The sequence below is a fragment of the Anas platyrhynchos genome, chromosome Z, assembly GCF_047663525.1.
Source record: "Anas platyrhynchos isolate ZD024472 breed Pekin duck chromosome Z, IASCAAS_PekinDuck_T2T, whole genome shotgun sequence".
NCBI lineage: Eukaryota > Metazoa > Chordata > Aves > Anseriformes > Anatidae > Anas > Anas platyrhynchos.
The window spans coordinates 10,884,666-10,906,905 of NC_092621.1; the positions used below are offsets into that span (position 1 = coordinate 10,884,666).

General features: G+C 45.4%; 1 protein-coding gene across 2 annotated transcripts in view; it reads right to left on the reverse strand.

Moving 5' to 3' along the window:
• The window catches only part of LOC101800581 (myosin-IIIb), a 26,792-nt gene continuing 4,552 nt past the window's right edge, over window positions 1-22,240 (reverse strand). The window contains exons 5-30 of one of the 2 annotated variants that reach the window (XM_038170383.2): window positions 21,392-21,494; window positions 20,763-20,919; window positions 20,328-20,430; window positions 20,009-20,137; window positions 18,666-18,774; window positions 17,312-17,428; window positions 16,818-16,918; window positions 16,297-16,383; window positions 16,049-16,114; window positions 15,624-15,737; window positions 14,567-14,678; window positions 12,026-12,072; window positions 11,688-11,753; window positions 11,274-11,393; window positions 10,283-10,368; window positions 9,990-10,037; window positions 8,543-8,590; window positions 8,267-8,358; window positions 6,916-7,047; window positions 6,244-6,368; window positions 5,728-5,927; window positions 3,611-3,700; window positions 2,959-3,124; window positions 2,317-2,625; window positions 1,965-2,034; window positions 1-796 (exon numbers count right to left, since the gene is read on the reverse strand). In XM_038170383.2, the coding sequence (XP_038026311.1) occupies window positions 1,987-2,034; window positions 2,317-2,625; window positions 2,959-3,124; window positions 3,611-3,700; window positions 5,728-5,927; window positions 6,244-6,368; window positions 6,916-7,047; window positions 8,267-8,358; window positions 8,543-8,590; window positions 9,990-10,037; window positions 10,283-10,368; window positions 11,274-11,393; window positions 11,688-11,753; window positions 12,026-12,072; window positions 14,567-14,678; window positions 15,624-15,737; window positions 16,049-16,114; window positions 16,297-16,383; window positions 16,818-16,918; window positions 17,312-17,428; window positions 18,666-18,774; window positions 20,009-20,137; window positions 20,328-20,430; window positions 20,763-20,919; window positions 21,392-21,494 (2,775 nt within the window). In that variant the 3' untranslated portion in view covers window positions 1-796; window positions 1,965-1,986. Of the gene's footprint in view, window positions 797-1,964; window positions 2,035-2,316; window positions 2,626-2,958; window positions 3,125-3,610; window positions 3,701-5,727; window positions 5,928-6,243; window positions 6,369-6,915; window positions 7,048-8,266; window positions 8,359-8,542; window positions 8,591-9,989; window positions 10,038-10,282; window positions 10,369-11,273; window positions 11,394-11,687; window positions 11,754-12,025; window positions 12,073-14,566; window positions 14,679-15,623; window positions 15,738-16,048; window positions 16,115-16,296; window positions 16,384-16,817; window positions 16,919-17,311; window positions 17,429-18,665; window positions 18,775-20,008; window positions 20,138-20,327; window positions 20,431-20,762; window positions 20,920-21,391; window positions 21,495-22,240 lie in introns of those variants that run through there. The other variant, XM_038170384.2, reaches the window with a different exon arrangement.

Here is a 22,240-nt window from a genome sequence, read left to right on the forward strand (position 1 = left end):
TTAATTGAAAACATATTTTTTATTAAAGGTAGAAAATACATAACAAGTAGCATGGTCCTGTATGTTCCCAATCCCTCTCCCCTCAGTGAAAAGAAGCATATTCTACAGCCTGGAATTGCAGTGATTCCCTGACTTGCAGACAAATGTTTCAGCAACGGTGCCCTCACTTGAGCTTTGGCTGAGGGAAGGGAATCAGCATGCCAGAACAAAACTGATGCAAGGTCAGGAAATTCCTGCAGGGGCAGGAAGATCTCCTCATCCCATGTCTCTGCGTCTGTTCAAGTACTCCTGCATTCAACAAAAAGAACACAGAAGTTTCATTCCTTACCTCCCAAGCCTGAGCCCAGCTTTCCTTAGCACCCAGAGCAGCAGGTCCAAAGGACCAAAAGACAGAGGACTTGAGGAGAAACAGGTAGGAAATCAGTACAGGCAGCTCTGAGGGAACACATTGTTGTGAAATATCCAGCTTGTGACTATTAACAGCACGAGGTGAGGGGTCTCAAGGCATGTTTAAGTATTGACATGCAGGTTGTCAGGTACTGAGGATCTGTGCAGAGCACGACTGTTCCCATGCTCTCCTCTTTGCCAGGATGATCCAGATGCTGAAGTCTCAGCCACTGAGACCCTCTGAGTGCTGAAGAACATTCATTTCTGCAGGAGTCCAGTCCAAGGACACAGGGCCAGCTGGGTGCAGCAAAAAATGGTAAGAAAGAAGACTACTGTATGTCTGTATATGTTCACCCAGTTATGCAAGGCCCAGCAGCACTGGAAGAGGATGGGGCTGAGACACTCTGACCTGCAAAAAGTCATGAAACACAGCTCAGTGCAGGACATGAGAGGAGGGTTTCTTTCAGTAGTACCAATACAGGATGCTTATAATCACATGTGCAGATCCCACAGGTTTCACTTGACTTCTGCCTAACCTCCAGCACAAGAAGCATCCTCTGGGTACACTGATAGCCACATGCAGGAATGAAGCAAGTGAGTCAAGCCCTTCAGGGAGAGGCCTTTCTCAGCCATCAAGAAGGAGACAAGACAGGCCCCAGTTATAAAGCTTTGCTCCAACACGAATTCATGGAGCTGAGCCATGCAGGAAACCCTGCTGTCCCTATGAAGTCTGCAGCCAACACTGTGCTTGTCCAATCCCTCTCACGCCCAGGTGTTACAAACCCAGATTTCTTCAGAGGTGTACAACAGCCCCACAACTGCTTCATCCTGGCTTTAGCAACTGAACGGGGCAGGGACTGAGCCCACTGGCTGTACAAAGGAGCTGTGCATCCACTAAATGCTCCAGACAACCAACAAATTGAGCACAGCCAGCTGTGTGGCCCCCTCCATATACCCCTATAACCCATCCAGAACATCACAGCCCCGGTAACCAGCTGTCTCTCTAGCTGCTGAGACTGTGTTGAAAGCCCTTACTTAAAGTCCTCACAGATGCCCTCGTAGGCTGCTGCCTTTCCTTATGTTCTCAGCCTTGCCTTTGGCTCATTGCCTCTGCTACCCCCCAGGGCTCTCTGCCCAGCACCTGTTTCTGATGTGTGCCTCTCTCCACAACATTAAGCCATTGCTGCTGACTACTGTACTGTGCAGATATGCTTTCTGATAGCACTCCTTCCAGCCACAGGCCCCTGAATTTCAGTCTCTAACAAACTGTGAGCTCCCTCCAGCAGCCCTGTTATTGTACTGCAAGCACACCATGTACCACAGGTGCTGGGAACCCAACCTGATGCTGATTGTTCCCATTTTTCCCAGCCTCCCTCTGCCACTGGTCTCTTTGTAGCCCTGGAATGGAAGCAGGCAGCTGCCCTCCATTTTTCCTGGTCTACATGTATTTCTAAGCAGTTGATGGCCAAGATTTACTCCAGGTGGAGCATGTAGGACAGGAAGGAGCCCCATTGCACCTCCACTTCCTGGGGAAGCTAACCCTAACCCTAACCCTCCTGTGTGTGGTCTCCTCTTACCATGTCACTCGGCTGTACATCCTCAATGCTGGAGTTCCTTCAAGGAGCCACTCAAGGGAACGGAAGAGAACTGCAGTGAGAAGCAGAGAGGCAGCATTAGGGTAGCACCAAATGGGTTGCTGGACACTTCTCAGCCCCACATGTTATGTATTTCTCTTTAGGCATCTTAGTGAGCCTCCCGCCAGTTTCTCCCCCAGCCCAGCACTTTCAATGAACACAGTCTCCATTCCAAGACCACTGAATAAAACCTGCGACGCAGGAGCACTACCTGTGGAAATAAGCTCCACATGCCCCACAGTGACTGTGTGTGGTATGGCTGTGGCACTGGATGACTGGAGCCGCCCCTGCTCACCTGCTGGATTTCCTTCATTGCCACACGTATGGAAGAGTGAAGGCGAGGGAAGGCCCGCTGCCTGCTTCCCGCCTTGCCCAGGCTTGACTTTGTCTTGCTCTTGTCCAGGCTCTGTTGCTCTTGGAAATTCTTGGTCCTCCTGAACCACATGGACCTGAGAACTGTGGCTGCTCCCGCCTTCAGGGTGTTCCTGTCAGCTGGACAGGCACTGGCAGAGGTCTGCTCCTCGTGGGGGCTCTCCTCTGCCGCCATGGCAGGGGTCACTGTGGGGGACTCCAGGTCTTCATAATCCAAACTCTCGCTGCTATTCTGAGGGAGAGGAGAGTGGATTCAGCAGTGGCTTGCAGATGCTCCACGCACCCCAAAGAGGACAGCCCGCAAGCAAACCCAGCTGTGATCACTGCTGGCAAACATGGGGCAGGCGGGCAGCACCAATCAGCCAGGGCCTCTCCCCACCCCAGGACTCCCCATTGCCCAGCTACTCACATTCCCTGGTGCATGCAGAAGAGGCCAAGCTGCCTGGCTAGAACAGAACACCCCCAGAAGGAACCCAAACTAGAGAGAGCGCTGCAGTGACTCTCTCAGCGCAGGGCACAGTCCTTGCCCTATCTCCTTTTCCTGCTGCGAATCCTCAGCACTCACCTGCCCGCAGGGAACAGTCAGTTTCTCCATGAAGGGCTGGATGCCCACAGTCTGGTGATACTGAACCAGTTCGGTGAGAGATGTGTGAGCACGGTCTTCCCCCAGGATCACGTAGCGTGTGTTGGGCTGCATCTCGATCATGTAGTGTCTGCAGCGGCCTTCGCCCCTGGGGAAGTGGACAGAGAGAAACAGTCATGGCATGGGGCCACAACACCTCTCTAGGAACCAGTCATTGCTTTCCACTCTTGTCTTAAGGGCCCAGGTGAGATCAGGAGCCAAAGTAGCAAATATTGCAAAGATGCAGGAGATCCTCCATGCTGGAGTGACACACGCTGTGCTAGCAGTTGCAGGAGGAGCAGCAATTTCCCCAGTCAGTGAGAGGCAGCTGGATCCAAACCCCAGCAGACTACACTGCTTCCCATGCCTGTTATCTACATTACAACTTTGCCCAGCCCCTTGAGGGATGCTGTACAAAGACCATAGCAAGAGACAGACTGCAAGGTTTTTTGTCTGCCACTCCAAACTGAGTCACCCACAACAGGAGAGGCTGAATGCCATACTTAATGGACTCTTCTGCGGAGAAGGCTCACCCCTCCATCCATGCACAGCTTAGTTTAGGACCTTAACTTTTCTTCTCTGCGAGGTTCATTACCTGTACGTCAGGGTGTAGCCTGGTCGGCTCTGGCTGATCCGAACAAGGAAGCAACCCAAAGGCTTGTCAATCAGCAGGTTTTCAGCTTCCCTGTAAGTAGGAAATAATTTTTCAGCAGACAGTGAGCAGCTGCCTCTGTGCAGAGATTCCCAGTCTATCTCATCTGCTCCCATGGCAGTGCTCCCAGTCCACTGGGAGGCCAACATCTGCCCCATGTGTTCCCAGCTAGAGGTTTCCAGTCTCAGGCTTGCTGGAGCAGGGCTACATTAGCACGCTCAGGAGGCACAATACGCTCAGACAAAGCCCTTCCAAGCAGCGCTGCTCCAAACCTGCTCCAGAAGTCTGCTGAGTGCAACATCTGCCTTCCAGCACAGATCACATAACAAAGCATCGCTGAGTTGAGGAGGTTGGGCACACACACATTTTCCAAGGCACCAGAGCTGACAGAAGTCAGTATGGTGTAGGTTAGTGGTGCTCAGCACAAGGTGGAAAAACACCAACTGCCCTTACCCCACTGGCTCTCTACTTCCTGCAGGAAGGAGGTCTTCCCCCTCTCTGCCCAAAGGACAAAGCATTGCTTTGTGCTTGCCATGTGCCTTGCTCTAGGCTAAAGGTGACTATAAATCACCAGTGCAATTTGGGATTGCTCTGACTGCTCTGTTACATGAGGTTGAGCTTCTACTACTGCACAGAGACTTAAATTCAGCATCAGAAAGCACCACTTAAAAAACATTTTAAACCTCAGTGTTTTAGGGAAGGATTTGCAGGCAGAGAACCTGCCTTGTCCTTCACTGTGAAGCACTCATAGCTAGCCTACATTTGAACTCCCAGGCAGCAGTTGTTTTGTCTCCCAGGCGCTGGTTGTTTTCACGCATTCTTGAATTTGTGGACAAAGCAGTAATGCAGACGAGGGCCTTGTTAATCATCTTTTTAAAAAAAAGCAGCTACCAAAGAGCTACTGTAGTGCTCTTTACTAAGCTAACACATGCTGTGTAATGTCTCTGAATAACGTTCGCCCTGATAAACCAACAAAATCCAGTAATTTGTAATCCAATAAGACCAATGGAGACTTGCAGTTTTAACAGAAAAAAAAAGAAGTTACAAATTGGAAAAAGATGACAAGGGTGCTCAAATGACAGGCACATTTGGCACCAGAGCCCCCACACAAGTCCCCCTAAATAAGTGACACCAGGAGTTAGCAAGCTTGCAACTCTACAGATTAATTTGAACCCAGGGAAAACTGTAGCCAGAAACTCTGACATCTACCTGGCTAACCCCACTGCCTTGCTCCTATCTGATCACTGGTATAATCAACATTTCCCAGATTGTCACACTGCTTGGAAAGAGGTAGTGCTTGGCTCAGCCAAGAGAGTAAAGCATGAGGCCTACTCACTAGCAGAATTTCAGACATTAATTTAAAGGCTTTTCTTTTTTTCTTCAAAAAAGCACGAGAGTTCAGTCATCTCTACAAGAAGGTAGGGCTTTGTGGATGTGTCTCCCAGCCTAAAGGGATGTAAATTCCACCTATACTGCACTTAAATGAAGAAAAGTATCAACAAAAAAGCCTTCTTCTATTTCCACACCTAGGGACTTCAGTGAATCTTGTCATTGGGCACCAACTAAACTATTTTTTAATACTTTCACGAATAAATGAATACTGAATTCTTTATTCTTCTGCTGTAATTTCACCTAAACTGAGAACGTGAGGATAGTCATGAGTCAGAGCAAAAGTCCATCTTCATTCAATATCACACCTATGCAAATGGTCCAGAACGTGGCAAGCACATACGTGTATTTCCTCAAGTACGTTCCCAGCCTCCCTTTTGTGCACTGGGGCTGTATTTAGGGACCCACAGGGAATTTACTTGCTATGAAGTAGAAAAGTCCACAGTCTTTCCTTGGGCCTATGTAGAGTTTCAGCAGTTGCATCCTGTGACACAACACTCTGAGCTTCTGCCTAATGGTTTGAAGCTTCCAGCCTAAGAGTGAGAAGTTATGCATGTCACTCCCATTCCTCAAGGACACAAATCCAGGGGAATCCAACTTACACATTCTTCTTAAGGACACCGCAGCTTCTGCCTGCCTGCCACAGCCCAAATTGTGCCCAGCACACTCACCTCCGGCTGATCATTCCATGCAGCCAGCTCGGAAAGGCCCCATCATCCTGCATGACCTTCTGGGCTTGCGTCTCTCTGAACCAGCGGAGAGTTGCTCCTCTCTTGAGTTGCCTCATTTTTGCCTCTTCTCCAGTCTGTTCCTCTGTCCCCGGAACAGGGCGAGGCCCAGTAGGATGAAGGAAGTTGTCGAAAGGAGTGAACTGAAAATGGGGAGAACAGGAAAGTGGGAATGAAAGAAAGCAAGGTCAGACAGGGGCCCTTTGAATCACTTTGGCAGATCCCATTCCTAAATGCTTCAAGATAAGATCAGTCACAAACTATCATGTGCTGCTTTCAGCTCCTCAAAGGTCCTGACCACACTTTTTAACTAATGACGCTAGGAAAGGACTCTCTCTTCTAGAGAGATTATGCTAGAAAGATTATGCTCTCCTGGGACCACATGCAGGAGAATATGTGCAAGGAGCAGGAAAACTGTACAAGTGGATAAGTGACCCCAAACAGAGCCAAGGTTGCTACCTCTGTTAGTTTGCTGCGTGGCCGTGGCACCGGTGGCTGTGGTGGCATGTCAGGGACAGTCTGAGGATGGGGATAAGGCCTAGGGAGTCTTTTCCGTGGCACAGGGATTGGAAGGGAGATTCTTTCTGCAAGAAGAGGAAAGAAGTAGATGAAATCTAAGGTCCAAGATCCATGGGATCCATCCTCCCAGGTATGCTGTCACTCTCAGAGAGAGGAAAGATTTTGTCTTTCCAGCACACACAGTAGCAACAGCAGGAAGAGGGATCACCAAAAACATGTTTGTGGAGCTCAGTCCTTTCCTGTCTTTCCTCAGCCAGGCTTCTGAGACTGGGAAGAGGCAAAAGAGGAAAAGAGCACAGCCTCACAATCACTGTCAACTCCCACTCTGCAAGCCACAAGGAAAGCTACGTACAGACACAAAGCTATGATCAAAGTTCTCCCGCACAGAGAAGGTGGGAAGGCCACAGTTTGGCATTCCTCCCAACACAGCCAGCAAATGACCTTCATCACGCTGCTTCCACTCCCCACAGAGAAATCCTGACCTTCAAAGGGTGGAAATGTCAGCAACTCTCTGCCCACCCCATCATCTCCATGAGAGCCTAAGGCAGGCCATCATCACCTGGAGCTAACAAAGTGGCCGTGCATGGGGCAGTGGGAGTGGGATTGACTCACTTTGGGCCTCTGCTTCCATTGCCTGCTGTCGGCTTCTTTCTCTCTCTGCCTCTTCCTGTTGCCGCTGTGCTTGAGCTCTCAGCTCAGCCACCAGCTCCAGGTAACTCTTCCTGCATCGGAAACCCCTGAAAACTGTTCAGAGAAAAGCTGTGGTTAGGAAAGAAAAGTGCTGATCATGCCTCTTTCACTCCCTGGGGGAAGCACACTGGATGATATTTCTTTGCCCAGTGCAAAACCCTCAACACCTGAACCACATTAACAAAGAGCAATGCAGACACTCTGCTGTGAGCAGGCAGTCAAAACCATATGAGAACTGTCTTCTGTTCTCTAAGCTGCCAGATCACAGATTTAAAACATCAAATTGCAGATCTAAGCCCTCATCTCTAATGCCAAGGCACAGGATGCCTAAAAAGCAGTCTCACAGAAGGGCCGCTGTTAGCCATCTAACTACTCAGCACCCTTCAGACACTACTTTAATAAAAGCAAAGCTCTTCTATTTAGGAGACAGGATTTCCTTGGTTTCAGTCCATGTGATAACCTTTCCCTTAAGCTCTCATTACAGAGTTCACCAACAGGATTAGCGACAGCGCATTATTGTGCCTCCTGTACCAGTACTGAAGCACACGAATTGAAAGCAGCTCCCTCTCGTTCCTCTCTGGACACTACCCACACATCTTCCCCCCCAGAAGACAAGGAGCAGCACGTGACTGATGTCTGTCACTGTGCGGTGCACGGCTGGAAGCTGCTCAGATGCTGCAGCAGTGCAGCAACCCACGCGGAAGAGAAGCACAACAGGGAGGGACCAGGCAGGGTGACAGCTCCTCCTCACTGCACAGTCCTGAAGCCTGTGCAGGGGGAAGCACCAGACTGTGCTCTGCTCTGAAGAGTCAAGAGCAGACACTACTTGGAAGGGAAAGGGAAACCAAATCAACTAAGCAACCAACCAAACCACACACTCTTTTGCCTCTCTCTGAAGGCAGGAAGGAGACCTGCTTCAGGCTCATCTGCTTTTGCCTCTTCAGCTCACACAGCTCACAAACAAGCCCTCACTCCAGAGGGCAGTTAGCCAGTCCTCGGGACACAGCCAAATCATATGCTTGTCCTGCTCAGCTCAGTTCCCCTGAACACATACTTTCCCTTTCCAAGGCTGGGGCTGCTTGATGGCTCTTCCCTATTGAGGGTAATCACTGAGGACACAGGCAGTAAACACTCTGACTCCACAAGGGCTTGACATGGAGACAACCTGCCTGTCACCTGAGAAGGTGCAATAAAGAAGCAGGGACTAGAGAAAAGTTCCTCCTTGCTTTGGTGTGAGACCAGAGTTGAGGGATCCTCCTGCCCCAGTGCTCACCTTTCTGTATGACAACTGCTGCTCTCTCTAGTCGCTCCACATACTTTGCCAGCTGTTCCTGGTGCCAATATTTAAAGAAAAGCCGTGACTTTCTGTGAGGTTGGGGAGAAAAGGAAGTAATGAGAAATACTGTTTGTGTAAATTTGTATCCAATCACCCTTTGGACAGGCATTTCATACAGCCATAAAGTTCTTCTGAAGGGAACCAGGTAACAGTTCACATGTATAAAGTCTCTGCAGTTCAGAACCTCACTCCCAGAAAGTTATCCACACCTACCCACATATCCAGCCCGTCACGTCTGTACTTTGTAGTATCTTCAAGCAGCTGAAAGACAGGAAGGAAAGTGAAATAAGTATTTTTCCACCCAGACTGACCACTCTGTGGCCAGCACTTTTAGGTGCTGAAAGAGTGAGAATTTTTCCTCACTGGGATATGAGGAAGTTTCCTCATAAACAGGAATATTTCCTATTTATGCCTCACTATTTTTGCACTGCATTCTTTGTCCTGTCACCTGATGACACTCAGTAACTAGCTGTCATCTATTGCACTCCTTGAGGTACAGCTAGGAGAAGACTGAATTAGTGAACATCGTCAAAGGGGCTCACAGATACAGACTTCCTTCTGCTTTCTGGGAAGCAATTCCACAGAGCCTTTTTCCTCATTTCATTTCTATGCAATTTTGAGTACAGAAGCTAAAGGCTCACTAAGGCAAGATTTCCTTGAGAAAGTCTATTTTCCAATTTCAGTTTTATTTTGCAAGCTCTGGTGATAAAACTTGGTTTGCTTAGAAAGTTTCTGCAATGCTTGGAATGAAAGCAGTACTCCAGCTGTCACACAGCTTCCTCTCTCTGCTTACAAATCCAGGCTGTGAAACTATAGTGACACTTTTTGCAAGTATCTTGCATAGCAAAACAGAAATTATTTTCCTTCTATCTCAGCCAACTTGTGCTGTGCCAGGAACTATATCCAAGGTATTTTTTTTTCCCAAACGCATCCTATGATTTTTGTGTGATAACATGCTGTGCTGCCTGTCTAACATCATCTCTCTCTCTCATCTGTATGATTCTCTCTGAACCCCACTTAGGTTTGCAGTTCTTATTAATTCAGTATTATCAATAACTTCTAGGAGGTGGGGAGTTGCTGCCCTACTTGTAGGAAGGAAACTGCTAACAGGGTAACACTTCAGAGCTGGAGGGACATTTACACTTGGAAGGAACAATCAGGTTCTGGAAGAGCTGTGGGTATGTTGTGCCTGTACACATAAAAAATTCTTGGACCAGAAACATCGTTTCTAGCCTGGAAGACATTCAGTGCTGGCTGCTTAGTCAGCATTGCCTTTATCTTTTTCACCTCATGAGACCATCAGGAAAAAACCTGGGGAGGCAGCTGTCAGCTGGGCTGAGTCTTGCCATACTGAGTTCTGTGGACACCCTTAACCATTACCATGACTCCCCATATTAAGTCCCATTAGCCAGTCCTCATTCCAGAGGGTAGTAAAGTTTTAAAATTGAATTGCTTACACAGTAATTCAAGAAAGATTTCATTCATCATTGCACCAAATGAGTTCTAAACACTAGTTGTCTTTGTCTAGGAGTTTCTGTTCCCCATCACCACAAAAACGCGTCCTCACTTTGTTCTTTCTACTCAGTTTGCTATTCTGTCCTGACAACAAAAGTCTCTGATAAACAAAGTGGATTACACATAACAAGGGAAAGGTTCCTACCTTTCTTTGTTGAGGGAAACATCTGGTTTAACTAGAAGAATTCCATATCTGTGAAAAGCAAACCAATTCAGCAAGATTAAAGCCATATCCTTGACATGCCATGCTGATCCATGTCATCCTCACAGCAAACAACAATAAATCAGTCTTTCTCAGTAGGTCTCCCACAGCGAACACCACCATGGTCTCAGGCACGTGAACTGAGAAGAAGCAGATTCACTCCCTGCCTGTATCTGGTTACCAGTGTCACTTCTCTAACAATACCTAACCAGAAACATTCAGAGGTTTTAACGTACCTTTCAGCAAATTCCTCAAATGATGGTCTCCAGGAGAAACCGTCTCTTCGGATCCGGATAGTCTCCAGCAGTCCATTGTACCGGAGCTGAAGCAGCACCACAAAGACAGGATCAGAGAAACAAACAGACACAGGCCAGAACTGGTCAGTAGCGCATCAGTAAGTCCCTCTGCAGCCCAAGCCTCTCTAGTTCAAAAAATAACAATGTTTCTTTCTGATAATATGACCTCGGCTAAAGACTGAATTTACCACATCCTGCAACTCTGGTCATTAACCACTTTCAGAAACCATAAAAACCAACAACCGAAATAGCTTCACCTTTCAGCCAAGGGCACTACTTAGCCCCTGTCCTTCAGAGGATAGTATTCTGCTTCCAAATCCGTACAAAGAAGTACCCTGGGGAACAGATCAACTTCCCTCTTAATTCCACCCTTTCTTATACTTCATATACATATACATACGCATACATAAACACACACCAAAGAGGCCACAGAGCTTTCTGAACTCTTCTAATCATTTTCAATATTCTTTAAAGTGGCTGGATCTCAGACTTGACACAATATCCAAAGAAAGTTATATCAGCACATATCAGCTCCTATCAGAGCAATCCCATCTTGGCTCCTGTTCAGAGTTGCCCTGGAGAGGTACTGTCTGTACCAGTCCCCATCCAGAAGATGCAAAGATAAACCCTAGTCCCTGACAAGCAGATCTCACTGCAATCATGAAAATGAAATGGGAGAGAAGACTGTAAAACTTGAACATAGCAATGTTTCATAAAAACTACCAAAAGCGCAGAACCTTTACATGCATAAAAAGTGTTCCCATTCTTTCTCCTACAAGGGAAGAGTCAGACCAGTAAGCTTCCAGCTACGTCCATTGCTTTTCAATAGTGTCTGACCTTCCCTTCCTTAAATCTACTCCTTCCCTGCCTTAGATCTACTTTCCATTGAGACTTGGCAGAAGTACCTGCAAAGGAAACTGCTTTTCCTTACCTGCTGTAGCAACATCTGGTTGTCCACAACGCCTGGCTCTTTCTGGCTATTGGGCTTTATACAGCGCACAAAGTGTGGGTTTGCAGAATACATCCTCTCCATGAGAACCATCAGGGAATGCTGGTGAGGGCAGAGAAAGATCAACAGCCCAGCAAGCCAGAGTGCTGCCAGCCCCCCCAGTGCTGTACCCTGCAGCTGAGAACTGTCTTCCCATGCCACTAATTCAGGCTCTTGTAAAAGCAACAGCCCAGGCTCTGACTACAGCCAAGTTACTGCTAACAGCCGTGCCTGGCACCCAGAAAAAAAACTCTGTCTACAAGCTGGATGCTTTAAATATGCTTAGCAGCCTGGAAGCTCTCAAGAAAACATTACAGCACACATCTCAAGGGGCACTGCGGGGCATCAATACTTTACCCGGAACTGAGCTCCAGCAGACTGCTTTCGTGTACTGTTGAACTTGTTGTCTGCTTCTGGTACGATCTGAAATCAGACACAAACAAAAGGGTCACTCCTGGAAGGAGTGTTTGATTGCTATCTAAACATTTCTGTCAGAAAGCAGATGACTAAAATAAGAGAGAATGGATTTCAGGAAGGTAAATCAAACACAGCAACAGAGGCAACCAGAAAACTTTGTACAAAACAAAGAAGAAATTGTTGCCATCAGATTGTTTGCTCCCACTTTCAGCCAATAATAAACATAAGTTAGCTACATCATCTTTTATCAATTTCCATATGGACCTCAAATGTGATACCTTGGCTTTCACATGTGGCATCAGTGTCCCTGTCCTGGAGATAGTGGCTGGAAGAACAGAGACAATAGTTAATTTTGTACCTTTGCTCACAATCAACCATTCCTAAACATTCAAACCTTACTTCAAACACAAATTTTCCCACATATGCTAAATCACAGACCGTACTTTAGATTTCACTATCTGGAAATATAAGGATAGAGCTGAAGAAGGTGAGAAGAAAATGCAAGAATACTAAACACACCACCTAGGCAATGTTATTTTCTGTCAATGAGAAGACAATGGGGTAATTGAGTAACCATAAATGACCTTCAAAGAAAGATCATCAATAGTAGGCATCTAACAATGCAGAAAAAAAGTATATATATATACTTTTATATATATATAAATATATATTCTATATATATATATATATTATATATATATATATATAGCAAATGGAAAGCTCACCCACTCACGGTTAACATGGGAGAGGGGAGATCTATAAAGTCAGATAACATAAAATTAATTCAGTGACAAGACAAAAAATTCAGGGAAATTGAATTTACTGAAGGATCTAATGACACTCTTGCACACCCTTGATGCAATACTGTTGTGTGAATCATACAATCTCAGAATGACTGAAGTTGGCAGGGACTGCTGGAGGTCATCTGGTCCAACCCCACTGCTCTGCATCGCCACCTAGAGCTGGCTGCCCAGGACCAGACAAATAATCTGCACTGAGAACAGGTTTTCTCTGCTGCTTATGAACTTTCTGACTTTTAGAACTTTCAGGACTCTGCATCAGTGGAGATTCAGGTTGGACAGAAAAGGTTCTTCACTGAAACGGTGGTTGGGCACTGGGACAGGCTCCCCAGGGCAGTGGTCACTGTGGTGGTTTTACCGTGCTAGGCAGCTGAACACCACAACCGCTCTCTCACTCCCCCTCCTTAGATGAGGAGGGGAAGAAGTAAAGTAAGAAACAACTCACGAGTTGAGATAAAAATAATTTAACTAACGAGAAAAAAATAATTATTAAAGAAAGATTATTATTAACTAAGCAATTTAACTGAAGGGAAAAAAAAATGAAAGGGGAAAAGGAAGGGGGAAAGGAAAAAAAAAAACAAACAGCAAAAGAAAACAACTAAAGGCTATGTGGAAGTGCAGAGGAAAGAAATTACTCTCTAATTCCCACAAATGAGCGATGCTTGACCACGTCCTTGAAGCAGGGCTTCAACACATGTAGCCGGTATTCGGGAGGAGGCCTGACATTTTCACAACGAGAGCCCACCCCCCCTTCTTCTTCCTGTTTCCTCCTTTTTTTGCTGAGTGTGACACCACATGGTATGGAATATCCCTTTGGTTGGTTTATGTCAGCTGCCCTGGTTATGTTTCTTTTCTCACTTTTTTGCCCACCCCCTACGAGGGTTAGAGAGGCCCGATGCTGTGCCAGCACTGCTCAGCAGCAAACACAACGCTGGTGTGATAACACTGCTGTTCTGGCTACAAGTGCAGAGCACAGCATTGTATGGGCTGCTGCAGAGAAAGTTAACATCCCAGCCAGACCCAGTACAGTCACAGCACTGAGCCTGATGGAGTTCAAGAAGCATTTGGACAATGCTCTCAGACTCATGGTCTGAATTTTTGGTGGTCCTATGTGGAGCCAGCAGTTGGACTCAATGATGCTTATGGGTCCCTTCCAACTTCCATGATTCTATGAACAGGATCAAAAAAAAAAAAAAAAAAAGTTGCAGCAGCAGCACTGTATTCAGACAAATTACAAGGAAGCATCTACCTGACTTTTCTTTAAACCTGTACTTTCTCAGAAGTTTCGGAGACTCTGAGGACTTACCAGTAACTGGAAAAGTGGGAGTATAGTGGCAGGAGAGAAATAATGCACACAACCTCATTTTTTTTTAACAAGTTATACCTTAATTTTTTTTAAAAAATGATCTTCTCTACCCCCATTGTTTGCACTGTCTGAACACCAATTTATTTACCATGTGAATAGTTAGGAGCTATGGCTTTGTCCAGCTTCATTTCTAGACAAGAACAGAGCATCTAAGCAGTGGCTATATCTCTGGGAAAGGATTCAACTTTCCTTGCTTTCCAGACATGGTCAAAACAAATGGTGCAGGTTAGAAAATCTACCAGAGCGATCTCAGGAGGTATTGCTGACAGGAAGACTAACATCCTGCTGCAGCAAAGACAGCAATCAACCAAAACCTGGATGCCTGGAAAGACCAGGCTCGGCTGTAACTAGTGGCTGTAAAGATGGTCAGGCCTGTGGTCAGAACTATGTATATGCAACATTCCTTCAATTCCACAGGAGGAACCCCTCTGGATGTTCCTGCTATAATGCCCATGTACCAAGGGGAAAAGAACAGCTCAGACAGCTCCGTATACGCCAGCAGCCCTACTCCAGGCTGCAGCCTTCCCAGAATCTCACTGAGGCTGTCAGCTCTGAAAAACATTTGTAGCACACAAGACTCATCCCTACACTTAGCTCTTGCCAAGGAGGACCACAATTCATGTTAGACTCCCTATAACAACAGAGGGACTTGCCTGTGAACAGCATACTGAGCAAGGGGGTGATGCTGTTGATGAAGAGCCCACGGACATTAGCTGGCAAGGTGTCTCTGTTCTTCTCTAGAAAGCCATCAGCAGTGTATTGTACCTAGGGAAAAGGGCAGTGGTGCTCACAAGCTTGCTGTGAAAGCCACCTCCACAGCTTGCCAGGAGCAACTGTTAATCAGAATGCACAGTGGCCTGAAGGTGAGTTCTGTTAGAGCACATATATCCCCTTCAGATGCATTAGAAGGGCATAAGAACCACAGGAGACAACAACACTGAGACATTTACCTTTTCTTGTTCAGCTTTCCTTGATTTTGAAGTCTCATTTGCTTTTGGTTAATGCTTCACTCTTTTCCTTGCTTAAACCCTCTTCCTTTTGAAAAGGCTGCCATCCTGTCTGTAATGTTTCTCTTGCTCCCTTCCTTTCTCATCTCCGGTTTGCCACTCCCCTTTCTATGCTAGTGTTAATGTTTGTAATAATGAATGTCACAAGTAACAACATAGTCAACAGCTCAGATTACTAAATTACATATTAGAATGACCTGATTTTCATCTTTGACCCTGCTCCAAAAATTAGGTCAAATCAATTTGATGTATTTGGGCCAATGCTTTCAAAGCTGTAGCAGTAAGGCTACATGAAATAGTCCTAAAAACCTATCTGCTTAATTAACAACTATGCATATTAATAAGTGCCTCCATCAAAATATTGATTACCTGGTTGCTCTCACTGTGTTCCTCAGTGTTTGCAATACTGACAGCCGCAGTCTGGACAACAACAGGTTAAGGCAAAGCCATCAGACTTGCCTCCAGGGCTGTGGATGTAGGGCTTTTTCTTTCTAAAGGACTAAGATTTCAGCTCCAATAGACTGATGATGAATGTGACAGATTCTTTTAATGCCATATGCTTCCCAGAGGAAGTCCCACTTCTAAAGAGCTTCCAAGGAATCCTAGGAGGCAGCTCCCAGGGAATTCAAAGCCTTATTTGTCAAGCATCTCATTTCCCCCCTTCCTACACTATGACAGCATTCTTCCCACAAACCGTACCTACCTTCCCAGCATAGTGAATGATGCTGAAGCCCAAAACACGTCCTCGGGCCGGCTGGAAGTGTAAATTCCCTTTAAAACTGCTGTTTAGCTTATCCACAAATGTCTTATCAGTTGCCTGCAAGAAAGCAGATTTCATAATCAAATTATACGGCTGCAACAGAGACATGATCAGGGCATAAGGAAGCAAAACAAAGTACTGGAAGTAGCCTTGGCTCTGCAGCAGTTTCGTGCTCTCTCTGACTCTCCACAGGGTTGCCATTATTATTGGACTGTCCCTGATATGACTGTCCTGTTCCATCAGATACACATAGGGACCCCTCTACTCACCTTGCTATTTCACACACCTACACAGAGTTTTCTCTTCAGCCTACAGACTTATTGTTACATTCCCCACATCATTTTTTCTGTCCCATATCCCATGTATACCTGAGGGAACGCACTCTGCTCATCCAGAAGGGACAGCAGCCCAAGTGGCTTGGCCAGGAGCAGATTCTGTAGAGAAAAAGAGAGAGAGATTATATATACCTAAAGCAGTACAGGGTATCCACTGTCACCTACACCACCCTTTGAAAAGGTCTTTCCCAAATGCATCTCCTCCTTGTGAGATTGCAAGAGCAACACTCATGTCTTGGCTGAATGGAGCAACTCTGTTCCATCAGTCCTCTCTCACTCACCAGAATAGGTTCGTTATTGTTGAATGTGATAGTCTCCCAAGACAGTTCTTCCGCCCTGTAGGCAGCCTGCTCCAGCTGGAAAATGTGCTGGGACAGAGAAAACAGAGGTTAGAGCCCCCAGCAAACTTAGTTAGACAATCCTGAACATCTTCCTTCTGACCTTGAGCAGAGGACAGAGGCATGGCTCTCTTACCCATGGCATCAGAGGCCCAAGATGAAGCCACTGTTCTGCATGCTCATCCATGAGTTTGTCACTCACTGGTGGTGCTGCATAGAGCTAAAGCACTTCTCAGAGTCTAAGCATCCCTGCTCTGCCAACTCTGGTTATTGCTTGATCTTTCTAATCATACTCTCCCTGTACCATTGGCTCTTCTGCCACAGCAGAGAAGGCTGCTGCTTTCAACCCTGCTGTTGCCTTCTAGGCAACAGACCTGTTTTCTACCAAGTTCTCCTTCATATGCTAGGTAGATCAGTGTTCTGCTTTCCCTGCCTCAAGGAGAGATCACCCACAGCATACTTACATGGTTGAAGAAGTGCTGCAGCTGCTCATTGGCCAAGTTTATGCAGAGCTGTTCGAAACGATTCACTGCAAAGTTTTCAAACCCAAAAATATCCAAGATACCTAAAAGAGGGGAAATGAGCACACCATGGAGCCTGCAGACCCCAACACACAACCAGATCTCCTATCACACAGCTCTTGTGGCACACGAACCCCTGGCCAAGTAGCTAGTGGCAGCCCTCCTATAACTCCTTTTGGACAACCAGTTTGGAGAAGACCCACTCCAACCCCCAGCTCCTCTGCAAAGCCAGAGTGCCCCAAACTGCAGACTCACAGTTGCTTCAGATTACTAGAACTACAGACTTCATGCTGCTCACTAGCATCTCCAGCACAATTGTGCTTTTGAAACTGGAGCCCTACATACAATCCCTTCAACAGCTCACATGGCATCTATCCTTCGTCATGGCTGAGGAATGCATGTTTGAGGACAGAAGGAGCAAAGAAGGCAGAACTCACCTATCTCCCTCAGCTCTACTTCAGGATCCACGTTCTCAGCCAACAGCTCATTGATCTTGGAAACAATCCAGCCAAATACTCGGCCATATGCCACCTTTGCAATGGAGTCCCGAGCATCTGCACAGAGAGAAAAATACACTGAAGGGTTCTGAGGAGAGTAGGGAATATGGCACACAAGCTGGCTCAATACGTTCACCTCTAGTAACAACGTCTTGTGCTTTATGAAGCTATTTTAAAGAACAGCTAAACATTAGGTATCTGCCTGATCATCCCAGCCTTCTGCAAGCTCACAGAGAGCTCTTCCAGTCTGAAGTCTTCACAATCTTTCTACAAGATCAGACATGGCATACTAGGGAACTTGTGATACCATATACAATGGAAAATGTTCATCCACACTTTTTAGAATATCCAGAGACTTGCTTTCCCTGCTGCTCATCAAATGGGTGAGGATCCTGTCAAGATTAAACAAGCTAGAGGATACAAGTTGTTCTTAGGAAATTGAATGGTTCTGCTGCAAACACTTGAAATTTCTCCTAGCTGATAGCTGTTACCAAAAGTGTTGAAACACAGTGGGCAAGAGGAAGATACAAGTTATGAAAAATTTGCTGATATTGTAAGAAGAGGGAGACTAAATCAACAGGCACCTCCTGAAAGATGTTATTTTATTGCCTAGATAGATGTAGGAGAAGAAATTTGGGAAACATAAATAGATAATTCTCTGTTTTCACTTTTTTTTGTCCATTTTTTAAGAAATAATCTAGAAAAGCTGGGATTTTATGTTGATTTTAAAAAAATCTTTTAACTGAACCTTTTTGTGAAGATTATCTTGTATTATTATATTTTTTCTTATTGAAAGGGAAAATAATAAATGCAATTGTTACTTTAACATGCTTCCCTTTCATCTAACTCCTTCCATGAAACTGCGCCATCTCACTGATTCTCTCAGTTATTTCTCCAACTATTACCTAAAGCTCTGCACACTGTCAGCACTCTGCAGCAGTAGCCTTCCTCTCTCTTTCGCAGACAATTACAGTTTTCTTCTAGGCTGAATCACAGAGAAAGCAAGGATAATTCTTTCATTTCTCATTTAACCTCTGCAGTCTTCTGGAGGTCAAACAAAAGCAGCATTCATAGTCCTAGGCATCAGTAAGAAACTGAGCAGATACGCACTGAAACTTGAGTGAAACAAGTATCTGAAACTGAGCAGATACTTGCCTCTGTGCAAATGGCATGAGGAAGTGTCACAGACAGACATCCTTGTTCCCAGGATATTGCACATCTGTAGGGGCGCCCTTCCATCAAATATGAGTCAGTCTTTAAAGCCAGCACATCTGTAATTAATTATGTTTCTTACCTTCTGCCTGCTGCTGGGTGTGAAAACGCTGAATCTGCTCTCCTCGGGTCACTGACATTGTGCAAATGAGGCATTTCAATAGTTCATCCTCCTGGACTCCAAACTGACCCTGGGAGAGAAGAAACAGATGAGGAGTCAATACCGAACCTATATTCTACATATGGGGATTGTATATATGTCTGTAGAACACCCATTACAATGGGGCCATGACTTCAGTTAAGGCCTTTGAGCTAAACTGTATAATAAGCATTACTGTTAACATCTTGCAGCACCTGTCAAATGCATGCTCTGAGATGTGTGTTATCCCGTGCAGTAAGATCACTCTTGCACTCCCTCTACTTTCCATTTTGATCTCCCAGTGCTGTCACCTGTCACATTCTCTGGGAGCCACACCAGTCCCTACTGAATGGTTTAATGACTTATTGAATAGCACCACACCAAGGTGACTGTGCATAGTGCTGAGGTGTCTGAGCTGCAGCAGACATCAGTCACGTGAACCCAAAAGAACCAGGAAACAAACAGATATAACTGAACTCCTCAGTAATTACTCTGACAGGAATTCCCCTCCTGTGGGAAAAAAAAAAAAAAACAAAAACAAGGAGCAGGTTTTAAAAAGACAGGCAGAAAGAAGTTGGCTGCTGAACAGATGTATGTGGTTGTTTCAGGTATGGTGTAGGAGGAATACAGGCAAGGAGATGAGAGTGAAACACAAAACCAAGGTTGCTGGGCTTTCAAAGAGACAAAATCAAAAGACAGAGAAAAAACACAAATATACTACATTTTTTTGTTCCATATTGTTAACAAAGTGGTATAATGTATGCATCCCATACCGTAGAAATGGGACAGTCCTGGGGAATATATAATTTTTAATCTGATAACAATTTTACGCAAGGTAGTAGAAAGTTTAATTCAGGACTATCAACAAAAATAATAGCAGTTAAAGTGGCCAGGATTTGTGTTAAAGTACAAAGCTAGTGTTCAGGAACTGCAAACCCGAATTTCTCCAGTGCATTACACTTAGTAACATAAGGAATTTGATTTTTAAAAACTTTACATTATGTGAAGTCAACAAGGCACATGTAATATCAACACATGCAAAACACTGGTCCTAGATAAACAAGAATGAGAAGCTGGAAATTGTCTCTTTGGATTGACCACATAGCAATAAACACAAAGGCAGGCATGGGGCCATACTTGAAAACAATTTTTTCTTCAGAAGTCCTCGTACTAACAGGCAGAAACATCCTCTGCCATCTCTGGCAGGAGCAGCTCCTGCAATTACACTGCCAGTGGGGACCAGCATCATATCTTTGAGGTGTCTGTCAGCTCTTCTTGGGACTCACCGCTGCAGCCTTCAGCCATCCCCGGGAGGCTTCACTCATTTTTAGAGACCCATTGCTCTCTGGAGGCTCGAAGGTCACGTTGCCCAGAGACAATACACCAGCCAAGATTGCCTGCATGTCCACTTGTTCCTAAAACACACAAGAGGGGTGACTGAAAACCTACTACTATATAACATACAACACATGGAGTACCCAGATGGTGAAGAGGTGAAGGAAAGGCACGGGCAGCCTGTGGGAAAAGGCTCTACACAAAGTCTGAGATTCAGGTAGTTTGGAAACACCATAGAAAACTCAGAAACATAGAGATCCCCAAACTGACCTGTTCTTGGAAGCCCACCATGTCAAGGGCATTGCACACCTCTTGGTATTTCTGCTTCCAGCGCTGAGCTACGTCCTCTGTACCAAACTGTCCACTTATGTACCTGAGAAAGTGCATACCCCATACAAAATCATCATGCAATCAGCATAGCAAGTCAGTCCTACCCCAAACAAACAAAGCAGGTCAGCAGCAGTGAAGATGTGAAAGGCAAGGAAACTTTTCCAAGGTGATGCAACAAAGAAGAGACTACAGACCTACCAGTTTTCATGATAATCCATAAGATCTCTTCATGTAGTTCCATTCAGACCCCACTCTTGCTTCCATTCAGTTGTTTACCTGTATCACGCTCTACCCCCACTGGCAGAATAATAGGCTCCGTTTTGCTGCTTCCCCTTCTACCCCCCACCATGAAGACTAAACCAGGGTTGGAAGTACCTGTAGAGTGAAGGATCCAACAGCCCATACATCTCCTTTTCTTCTGAAGACAGTCCAGCAAACATGTAGTAGAAGATATGAAAATTCCTCTCGCCAGTATCGTGTTGCACTACCCGTGACTTCTCTAACAAATATTCACTCAGCTTTGCACCTCGCACTGCACACAAGAAGGCAACAGGGTAAACTTTGCACTTGGAGACATCAGGCTGACTGAGCTGCCCCACATCTCTACTTTAGTGACAGGAGCATGGAGTTGTCTAAAATAACTATCTTGTGTACGTGTGTACGACACCCTCTAGGCTGCCCATCACTCTGGAAGTGGGCTTCTCCATGCTTCCCATATTAAATCTGCTCACCTCCTTTAAAAACAACCAAAACTTCAGGCACCACTGAGCATTACTGATACCTCACCTGCACCATCATTCCCATATCCTTCCCAAACTCCCACAGCATCCAGACCCATCTTAAAGCCATGATTACTGTTGTTACTTTTCTTACTTGCATACGATTTCCACAGAGAATCAGGTAATGAAATTTCACCCTCCTTAAGTTCTGGCTACTCAGTCCATTCCCTCCAGTGCCTAACCATCCCCCCGAGCAGTAATTTCAAATATTGCTCTTGACTTTACCTGTATTGTTCTGGAAACGCAGCTGTATGTATTTTCCAAAGCGGCTACTGTTGTCATTCATCACAGTCTGGGCATTGCCAAAAGCTTCAAGCAATGGATTTACCTGTAAGAGGTATACAGATAGAACAAGCACTCTTCAAATTAAGTGACTCAATCCAACTTGTTTGAAAAAGCTTAACTTCAGCATTTGCTATTTACTGTTTCAATGGAATAAGAACCACTCTGCCCATATGCACTTATTTTCTCATATCTTGGAAAAAAAACCTGCAAGAGCCAAATATGACAAAGCATAAGCAGCATGAAATTACTGAAAATAAGCACAATTGAACTGAATTATGGTCTTACTTGCTCTCAGTAAGACCATCCACTTATTTGTTAAAAGACATTGTTGGTATAACAAACTTCTCCAGTGCATCTGATGTGGCACTGCTAGATAATTTACTGCTAAACTATAGCAATAAGCGAAGTAAATATGGCACTTACTGAATGTAATCATGATAAATTACCTAATGACATTTGTAGCCAGCATAAGGATCAGGACAGTGAATTACAAAGAAACTAAGAGAACAGTAAGACCAGCCTGGCAAACCATATACAAACAAGTTCAAATGACAATTTTTCCATAATTGAGCAAAGAATGCCTGCTGGCTGGAAGAATGGTGACTTGGGGCACCTGCTGGGTAACCTGCAGAACACAGCTTTACAGTGTGACACAGTTAATCCCCAAAGAGCTAACCTAGTCTTTGAATATATCTACAGGAACCAAGTAAGATGACTACAGTGAAAATGACTCTTCACAGTCACCTCTACATGCTCCAGTGGCACTTCACCTGAACTGATGTAAACTTT